Raw genomic sequence first — 10,534 nt, forward strand, 5'->3', positions numbered from 1 at the left:
ACAAATAAAACAGTTAATAAATGAAAAGGAGCAAAAAGAAGAAAACTTATATTATCTGCTCCTATTGCTAAATCAAAATTAAATCACAATATATCAAACAAAGAAAATTAAAATGATCTTTCACATAAATATTAAAGACATATAAACCAAAATACACATTTACATGAACAGTTGTCTCATTTAATTCTATTTACCTTCACTAAATCCAACGGCATTAACTACAAACGTTTTATGAAATTATTTTTCTACATATTATCTCTAATATTTGATGAACATCTCCTTAACACTTTAAAAGTCTTCAATTGTTTTTGTATTTTTGGTTTCCTTGTCCAGTTTGTTCCATGTGTTGGGAGCGTATACTGAAATGGATCTCTCCAACACTTTTGTTCTAAATCTTGTTTTCTGAATATGTCCTTTCAAGACGATATGATTTTGTCTTTTGTTGAATTTAACCTGTAAATTGAGGGTTAACCATGACCTGTGTGTCTTGTACATAAGTTTGAGGGTATTATAATCGACTATATCACTAAACTTTAGTACTTTCTGGTGACTATTTACTTCCTGCAATAATTATTTTTGCCTTCTTTTGTAATGTTAAGATTCAAGTAAAATACATTTTATACATAGTGCTCCAAATTTCTTTACAGTCCTGAAGGTGTGGAGCAATCAGAGTTTTAAAGCAAATGTAATGCATTCTGGTTTAGGGACCATTTAAGCTATTTTTGTTTTTACACGACCAATATGTGGCTTCCACAAAAAAGTGTCATCGATTTAACATTTTATAATTGATTAGTATTTTCTCATGTATCCTGATGTAACTTCCAGCCAAAATAAACCAGACGCCAAAACGATCCTCTGCACGGCGCCAGCCTTCCACGGAGGACCGCGGCGCTCCGCATCTGGTGTGAACTACACTATAGGTTAACAGGGGCGCGGAAACGGCTTCCGTTCCGCGGTGCTTCTGCAACAGCAAAACCTACAAAAGGTCTGTTTTTTTTATTTTTTTTTTTATCTAAAGTCTTAATGTCTAGGTCTTCTTCTGACAGGCCTTTAGGTTTCAGAGAAGCTGTAAAATATATTTTCTGAACTTAAATCCACTTTTCTGGATTTATTTGTTGATTTTTGTGTTTTATCCAGCAGGTTTTGCTTTTTTGTTTACCAACTTCAGTGTGTGAAGCCGCTATTACCAGCTACTGGTTCCTGAGCTCATGGAGTCAAAGGCTGTAGATGCATTTGAACTGGACAGAGAACATCTCCTGCTCTGAGGCTGGAGGTTCATTGGTTCTCTGTAGACCTGAAGGTCTCTGCTGGGAGTGCAGCGGAGGAGCTGCAGATCTGTGACCCCCAATGCTGGATCACAACTTTTTACACCATTTTCAAATGTCAAGACGCAGAGAGGAGATTTACTAACATTCAAACATGGAGAAAAAGTCGGTTTAAAATGGAAACCATTCAAACTGGTCCGTCTTTTCGCTCGGGAAAGTGGATTTATCTGAATGAATTCACATTTAAATCCATGCAACAAAATGTAAAATGTTCAAACAAATTCGTTCCCTGGGAAAAAACACAATTCCAAAGAGATTTTACATCTTTTGTCTAATATTTAATACATTCAATTAAATGTATTTTATTTCATTTTACAAGTTAATTGTCGAACAATTTGATTACTTGATTTTTTTAAATACATCTGAAATCTAATTTATTTAGTTTTGCAAATTTCTTTTATCATATTAAATATTAAATGTTTGTAAAATTGAAAATTCTTACACTAAAAACTAATAGTAAACAGTTTCATTTAAAGAAAATTAAAAAAAAAAAAAAGACTTTAATTCAATATTTAATTTTTTAGTCCAGACAAATCGATACTAATTTTTAACTAAAGTGTGACATTTCATCAGAACTCGTTCATAAAAACCGGATCCAGCAGCTTTTTAAGCTTTAGATCCAAACACCTGCATGAACTTTGAAAGTCAACTAGACGATGGACGACGAGTCTGACCATCAAACATCAGAACATTCTGGACGCTTTCCGTTTGGCTGAGCGGTCCTGACCGCACAAACGGGTCACCGGGGAGGGCTCGGTCCTCGCCATATGTCAGAGTGAGACGAGTGCGGCGTTACGTCAGTCCGAGCCCGTTCTCCCGCGGCGTGTCGGGGAGCATGAAACGACGGAGCGCCGACGGATGACAGGAAGATGATGATACCCGTGTAGCGCAGCAGAGGAGCGGGCCTCAGTGGGTTCTGAAATATATAGACCACATGTGTCGAAGTCAAGGCCCGGGGGCCGGATCCGACCTATGTTTTGGGTTTTTTTTAAGTTTTTTCAGACTAATTTGGCATTTAGCTAATATTTTAGCTGGCTATCAGCTTCAGCATTTTTAGCTATCAATTTCAGCGTCTTCAGCGGGTGATTGATTGTGTGATTGACTTTGACACCTCTGATGTAGCCCATTAATCGGTTACATCAAACGGCGTTCTTCTGCTTATGTAGCCGTTTCTTTGGAGAATCAGGTGCTGAAACACCTGAGAGCGCCGTTTCAGATGAAGAGCATAGAAATCGAGTTCACGTCAACTTGATAGTCGGACGATTTTCGGCTCGTTTTCTGTCCCAGCCACTCAGCAGAACATGCCTCCAGATGTTCAATCATTTTCAACCTAAAACTCCTGGAAAATACCTGACTTAAGCCTCAGTCACATTCACCTGTGCAGGTGCTCTGGGTTTGAGGGTCGTAGAGAGGAGCGGCTGCATCTTAAGATGCGTCTTCCAGTTTGCTTGAGGCTCGTATGGTCACCTTAAGGGACGCCATGACACATGCTGTAGTCGTCCACACAAACTACACTCTTCTATCTTCATTTCTTACAGTCTGGCTGAGGCGAGGAGCGCGCATGTATCACGTGAACAGCGCTAACGGTCTCCTTGCTATGTCCACAGGGTTCTCTGCGACCGACCTGCGTCTCAAGTGTTCACTGCAACCTGTCGCCCGCAGCATACCCATAGGAAAAATGGTCCACAGTCTTAATATTTATTAGGTTTACGGATACAAGTTCGACCAGTTTTGACCACTAGACGGCCCATATCCACCTGGAAGAGCAGTTGGGACCAAGACTTTAGACCAGCTCCTTATTGGCTAAACACACCTGATCCAGGTAACCAACACCAGATAAGGCATTATTTCTGGAAAACCAGCAGGAGGCCAGCCCTCGAGGCCGGGATTTGGACACCCCTGCTTTAGAAGAAGCTCTGCAACACGCTGCAGTCATAACCCGCCACATCGGAGAAGAAAAAGTTGCATGTGCGGTTTAATTATTCCGTACAGCAACACAACACTCAAGGCAATGAAAGCCAAGCAGGTGGTGGATTCTTTCTGACAGATTACTTTCAAGTATTTCCAGGAAGAATAGAGCGACAAAACAAAGACGTCTCACACAATGTTTGGTGCAAATGAAGCAGATGGGATGCATTACAGCTTAGAAAACTGTTTAAATACAAACCAAGCGTGAAAGAAGTGCGGCTGGTGCGCAGCGAAGTCAAGCGCTCTGACGGGGAAGACGGAAAACAGAGGACGGAGCAGCAGGATGATAACGCCTCTGTTTTCCAGGGTAAAGTGATTAGCGTGAGGGTTTGTTTCAACCAGGAAGCGTGACATTTCTCCCAACACTTCCTGCATGGCGGAGAAGAAAGCCTTTTCAGAATACTCACGACGGAGAGCATCCAGCTGCGAGACAAGTGCGAGGGGACTGTACACAGAGTCTAACACCAAATAAAAATTAATTTTTCATGTCAGGAAATTGGCTTAGGCTGCCATGGAGATTCCTGTTGGATTTTATTTGTGCACAAATAGGTATTTTTGAGCTCTGATGGAGTTGGCTCCTTCAGAACGGAGCTACAGGTTTTGATTCTTATCCAGAAAATGAATTTCCACTCCAGTCGGACCCTTCATCTGAAAAGGAAATGGTCCGAGGATATGGATTCGTCCTTCAATCGAGGCTGATCTTCAGAAAATCAGACGGCTGAGGCCGAGTTCGTTTTGATAGGTCTGTTTGTTTGGTTTCTATCCGATTCCTGCAGGATGCTGCCGGTTCCTGAGAACATCCTCTGGACTCTCAGAACCGAGCAGAGCCGTAGAGCTCACTCGTGAGCTTTGAAGCTTTTCATCAAGTCTCTAGAACATAAATGTGCTACTACAGCTGCGGACATCAGAAAAGTTTATCTCTTAATCCTGGAGCTACTTAAAGAGTCTTAAAACAATCTGAATAGAGTGTGTGTTTTGACATTTAGCACCTTGTTTATCAATCAATTTATGACTAAACATTTCATGTAAGTTTTATATGAATATTTTTGTATTATTTTTTACATAAACCAATTCCACATAGAAATAGCAGCATGTTTACATTCATGGAAAAACGTCAGCATCTGTTACACGTAGTATTTTTGAAGAGCTATGGGAACATTCACTTCATTTATTTTTAAACTAAAATGATTTGTTGTTTTGGTTGACTCATATTATGGTCTGTATTTAACCAGATGGAGCAGCTGATGTCCTCAAACACCTACTGAGGATTAAAAGCCAAAAAATATGTAAATTCCAGGTTTCGAAAGCAAAAGAATGTGTTTGAGTTTTGGAAAAATGAACGTTCATGACATCAGCACACAAAGCATCACATCAGATGAACTCTGAGGAGGGAGGAGGGGCTTCAGATGGATGATGGCACAGCCAACGGCAAACTGACAGCTATTGAGGTTCACAAAAAGAACTCTACATCCTTTCAGGATTTACTGTAACGTCTGCAAAGAAAAGTGGCAAATCTCTGGAAGGAAGTGCCGGCTCGTCCAATCCCGGAGAAAAAGGCCCACAGGCCGGCGCGGAGGGCTTTTAGCCATCACGCTGGATCTCGGGCGGCCCGGGCTTCACAAAAGCTTCCTTTCAGCGCCGATAAAAAAAAAAAAAAAAGCGACATCCTTAGGATTCACTCCACAACAGCCACCGCAGAGAGCAGCTCGGAGCGGCGGGCCGCGGCTTCAAAGGGGATTTCAAGGGCTCCTTTTGCAATTAAAAGAATCTGCTTGTTCCTACAATAAAATAAAGGAGATCAATTGAAACTGAATGACGGGCCCACCTGGAAAATGCGACTGTAATTACAGAACAAGGCCGCCAGTTAAAGACACTTTTTTTCCTTTCGCTCCAGGATGATACGGTGGCTTCAGCTTTGAGCCCATCTGTCACTGAAAGCAAATAAAGAAGAACTTGCGGCAGAGCGCCATGTTCTTCATGGGTTTTTAATCGGTTCCTGATGCCAACAGAGAAGAATCCTCTCCATTAAGGCGCCAACCGAGAAATGGAAGCTAAATATAAAAACAATATGCTTAATGTATGCAAACACAAGAGCAGAGTAGAGCTGCCACGACTAGTCGACTAGTCAACTAATAAAACGGTCGACGACTCATTTAATAGTCGATTAGTCGTTACTTTATATGGAGTCAGAGTGTAGTAAAGTGGAAAGTTATAGTAGCATTATGCTAGCTTTTAGGACTATTTTGGCTTTATTAAGGTTTTTAAGGTTATCTTGGAGTTAAGTTCATATTTCAGCTACATGCTAGCTATTTTGTCTAATTAATGCTTTTTGTTTTTTGGACTATTTTGGAGTTTGGCTAAAAATTTTTAGCTCCATGCTAACTTTTTTGGCTAATTTAGGCTATCTGGAGTTTAGCTAATATTTCAGCTGCATGCTAACTCTTTTGGCTAATTTTGGCTTTTTTATGTTTCTTAGGCTATTATGGAGTTAAAATTTAAGCTACATGCTAGCTATTTTGGCTAATTAATGCTTTTTTTTAAACTATTTTGGAGTTTAGCTAATATTTCAGCTACATGCTAGGTGTTTTGGCTAATTTAGCCTTCTTTTCAGTTGTTTAGGCTTTTTTGGAGTCACGTTAATATTTCAGCTATATGCTAGCTGTTTTGGCTAATTTAGGCTTTTTAAAAAGTTTTTAGGCTAATTTGGCATTTAACTAATATTTTAGCTGGCTATCAGCTTGAGCAATTTCAGCTACCAACTCCAGAGTGTTTAGCTATCAATTTCAGCTTTTTCAGCCCTCAACACCAGCATCTTCAGTGGCCAAATTCAGCTTCCACCATTCACACAAGCATTAATGCTGTATATCTACTTTTAGTTAGTTTAAAGCTAAGGATGGTTAAGATGGGAGCATTACATCCAGTTTGACCCGATTAGTCGACTTATCAGAAAAATAATCGGTGATTAGTCGACTACTAAAATAATCGCACTAGAGCAGAGTGACGGCGGCTCCGGCAGCGATTCCAGCTCCTTCCACGGAGGAGAAGGAACGGCTTTATTGGCTCGTCTGTGGTCAGAAAGACGCAGCTCTGCTTCCTGCATCATCTCCACGCAGAAAAGTGGAAACGCTTCAATCTGCAAGATGTAAATCAATTAAGCTTCGGCACCGGAGAGCTGGTGTGCACACTGTCGCTTTGTCTGCTCGCCGCTCACTGAGAGGCTGAAGCTGGGAGGGCTGCCAGCTGCATGCAAACCGTGACTGAGCATCACCCCCACCCTCCCCCAGGCCTGGCTACGCCTGCACACGCAGGCAGCAGCACTCCTTCGCCACCTCTGCCACGCCTCGTGCCATGTCACAACCCGGCAGAAGCAGCCAGACAAGAGGAGCGAGCGCCGCATCTCTGCGCCGCATCCGTCCATCCGTGGACCACGAAAGTGTTTCAGCTTTCAGCAAACTCAGAGAACCTGACATTTCAGGAAAGGAACATCAAGACAAATGCAGGATAATTAGCCGCGATCCATCATCTCAAGCAGCTGAAGGTTAATGCTCTGTTTTATACATGCACATTGATTTTGATGACAGCAGCTCAATTTAGCTGCTCGAATCCGTGTGTTTGGCGAGGAAATGGAGGATTACGTAATCCCAGTGAAAGAAGCAGCAGCTTGATCTTCATTTTTTAAAGGCTGGAGATGGAGTCCAGATGAAGGCATCAGGTGTCTGATCCCATTTGGGGCTTTTCACATGTTCTCTGATCTGACAAATGCTGAAAATCTCAAGAAAAGCAGCTTCTTAGGAACATGAAAGAGTCGCCAGAGGCTTTTATGTCTCCCCAGTACAAGTCAGGGCTGACCTCTGACCTTTACTGGACCAGGTTCCTGTGAGGACTCGGAGGGGGGGGCTCCATCACGTGTGAGGAGGAGCTGCAGGAGGTTCATGCTCCAAATATGAGCATTTGAGATCTTCTCAGGTGTCTGAAAATGCCCACGTGACCCTCACGTTCCCGTCCGTCCAGCCTCAGAGGACAGATTAGGGTTCGAGTCCAGATCAGAGGTGGGGTGTTTACTAATCTGTTGCTCAAGAGCTTGATTTGTTGGAGCGCGCACGCACGCACGAGCCAACAAATCAAAAGGAGATGCTCGACAGTTGTTAAATATGCTGCCAGTGCGCGTTCGTGCGCGCGTGACGGAGTGCAGACCCTCCATCCCCGCTGCAGCCGATTGATATCAACTAATTTGATGATCTTAAGTGACTCTGGTGGAAACATTTGGCGCTGCTGCTGAACAGGAGCGGTCATCCACGCACGCAGAAGCCGCCGCGTGCGCGGAAAATTAGCACAATCACGCTCTGCGCATCTTATGAGAGTGGGGGGGTACTCACCACATGAAAGCGCCGCCACACAGAGGAGGGGGGTCCATCCGAAATCCCGTGCACCTGTCATGGTAGAATCCCAGCGCGCGGACGTTAAATCCCAGCTGTTCCAAAAGCCTCCGCGTGCGCGGCGCAGCTCCTCGCGGCGGTTTAAGTTGGATGCAGATGTGAATCTGCGGGAAATGTCCTTTCCTCCGAGCAAAGGACGAGAAAAGTTACTCCGTTGGTCCCGGTTCGGGCGGCAGAGTAACTTGAAAGCGACGCCGCAGCGCCTCCAAGTCCGCGCGCAAAAACCGGGAAAATGCCAAAGTGGAACAGTGGAAATCCGGCAGGAATCTGATGAATTCAGGCGCGCGCCGGCTAATAATGATCCCGAAACATGTAGAGTTTGTAGAAATCAATAAACCCAAACGGGGGGGTCTGTGTTTGAGTCTATGTCAGGAGCAGCAGGAGGAAATTCCTCGCGCAAATAATATCGACGGTGGAGCCAAAAAAGAGCATCATCCGGTGGATCCGCGCCGCCGCCGCCGCCGCTCACCGTCCGTGGGAGCTTCCCGGGCTGAGGGGGGTCCAAGTGAAGGCTCGGGGATCCGGTGACCGGCCGCACACAGCCGCTCCTCCCGGGCTTCCAGCGGTTCGCCCGCCGCCGCTGCGCGCTGCGTCAGTCAGCCGGGAATCATTCCGCCACAACCGGAGCCTCCGCGGGAAACGCACGCTCGCACGCGCGCCACTTTTGATGCTCTCACTTTTAAATCTGGTTAAACCTGAGAACCGGAGCCGAACATCCCGCGGAGAAAAGAGTCTGAACCGGAGCCAAGTCCACCGAACTCCCCGTTATCCGGACGGGGAGGGGGTGGTGGGGGGTCATTCAGTTAACGGGGAGAACTGCGGCTTCCTGGGGGGGAGTGGGGGGGGTCTCTGCTGGCGCGTGGGTCACAGAACCGCTCCGGTCCAGGTGTGGAAGTCTAACGGAACCGAACAGACTCGCACGGGTTCACCTTAATGAGCCCAGCTGCGCCCGATAGGGAGTTTCAAAATAAAAGTCAGGAGGAAAAAATACAAAATAATAATAATAATAATATTCTATAAAAGAAAATAAAGTAGGCCTATTACAAAGCTTATTTGTTGATTAATTCCTTTAATAATTTATATATCTTTATTGTCTTTAGACTAGAGGTACACAACTTTACTTTTTTAATATAAAGCTGAGTTAAGAAACAAGTCGATTTAAAAAATTATATATTTTGAAAATCAGATTTAATTCTGATGAAATTGCACACTAATTTACATCATTTGCAGGTTTGCAGAACTAAAACCTTCTAAGCTTTTATTTTTAGCACCTTGAGTCTCATTTCCGGTCATAGATGTGATCCGGTTGGTGAGCTTGTCGCAGCATCAGCAGCATCCTGGCATCTCCACGTGAGGCTCTCATCCTCCTCCTCAGCACCAAACGGATGGTCTGGGATTTCTGGGCTTCATCCAAACTCATAGATCCAGGAGGGAACTTTTGTCTGAGTCTCGCGGTTTCAGCCTGAAGACCAAAAAAACAATTTAGTCCAGATAATCCCCATAAAATCACATTATCTATCTGAACTGTTAACTATAACAGTCCAAATTAGTGATTATTACAGATTAAATCAGAGTTTAATCCCACACTGAGACAGCAAAATCTATAAATGTAACTTAAATATTACAATAATTAAATTACAAGTGTCTTAATCTTTGTATATACTGTGTATATATATATTTATCAATTGTAACTTACTTTTGACGAGTTCCTTTCAAAATAAAACCCACCCTGTGTCAAAAAAGCTCCACCTCCTGCAGCAGCTTTGAGTTGTGGGCGGGACTCTAGGTGTTGGGCAACCCCGCCCCCCTTCCCAAGGAAAAGCGTTCAGCAAATTTTCTGCCTCAGAAATAGGTCATTTTTAAGCAGATTTTTATTTGTCTGCTCCTAATTTGCAACAATTTAAAATCCTAATTATTTAATTACTCAAAAATTAAATTTTAGGCTTTATTTATTTCATAAATGTCGAGAGAAATGCCACAAGAAGATGTTAAAAACACCATTTTCATCAACATATGTTTCCTCTGTACTTCATGTTCCGGATAAGCTAACACTTGTAAGAAAAATAAATATTTATTCTGGCTTAAACTTCTTTAGCTGATTGAGCTAAAACTCTAATATTTTAGTGAATATTTTTGTTCCTCATCAGTTTCAGGAAAATCTTAAACCACTACAAACTGTCCTGACTCTAAACTCAGCTCCTTCATCTTTTCTGAGCCTTTTTTCTGTTTTCTACTTTAATTCTCTCTTCAGTGAAGAGTTTGAAACTTTATATTAAAACCTCCTGCATGTAGAAGTCCAAACAAAGGTGTTTATTTTTGCTCGGTTTCCCGCCTCGTTGCATAATGTTGTCTATTGTCAGTTCAATAAAAAGTTCTGATGTTGATCTCTGACAGATGACTCAGTGAAGCTAAATCCAGAAAAGGTTGGAAGTTCAGCAAACTAATATGAGAAACTCAGAAACTTCTGCAAACGTTGGAACACTTTCAACATTCCGACGACGCGATCCGGGAATGTTTCCAAGCGTCTGGAGCGAGGCTGGGAGGCCGAGCTGCCGTCGTCATGTCGAACCACCGGCTCCCACCATGAAGATCAGATTCTGTTTCCATCAATGGCTGCCGTGACCTGAGAGCAGAACCCAGCGTGAAGCACGAACAGAACCAGGGAGGTGATGATGAAAGGAGATGGAGTCTGATGTGAGAGGCCAGCAGGGCGGGAGGAAGGAAGGGGAGGCAGACTTTGCTGACCAGGAGGCCGGAGGACGAGGAGCTCTGGAGCAACAAGGTAAACATGAAGAGCAAATGAAA

General features: G+C 43.4%; 1 protein-coding gene across 1 annotated transcript in view; it reads right to left on the reverse strand.

The window, feature by feature from the left end:
* tmem132e (transmembrane protein 132E) overlaps nucleotides 1–8,683 on the reverse strand; it is a 509,296-nt gene extending 500,613 nt beyond the window's left edge. Inside the window, exon 1 of the mRNA XM_024263983.2 lies at nucleotides 7,670–8,683. Within this exon, the coding sequence (XP_024119751.1) occupies nucleotides 7,670–7,730 (61 nt within the window). The 5' untranslated portion in view covers nucleotides 7,731–8,683. The remainder of the gene's footprint in view (nucleotides 1–7,669) is intronic.
* Nucleotides 8,684–10,534: the final 1,851 nt, after the last annotated feature.

Source organism: Oryzias melastigma, linkage group LG14, assembly GCF_002922805.2.
Source record: "Oryzias melastigma strain HK-1 linkage group LG14, ASM292280v2, whole genome shotgun sequence".
NCBI lineage: Eukaryota > Metazoa > Chordata > Actinopteri > Beloniformes > Adrianichthyidae > Oryzias > Oryzias melastigma.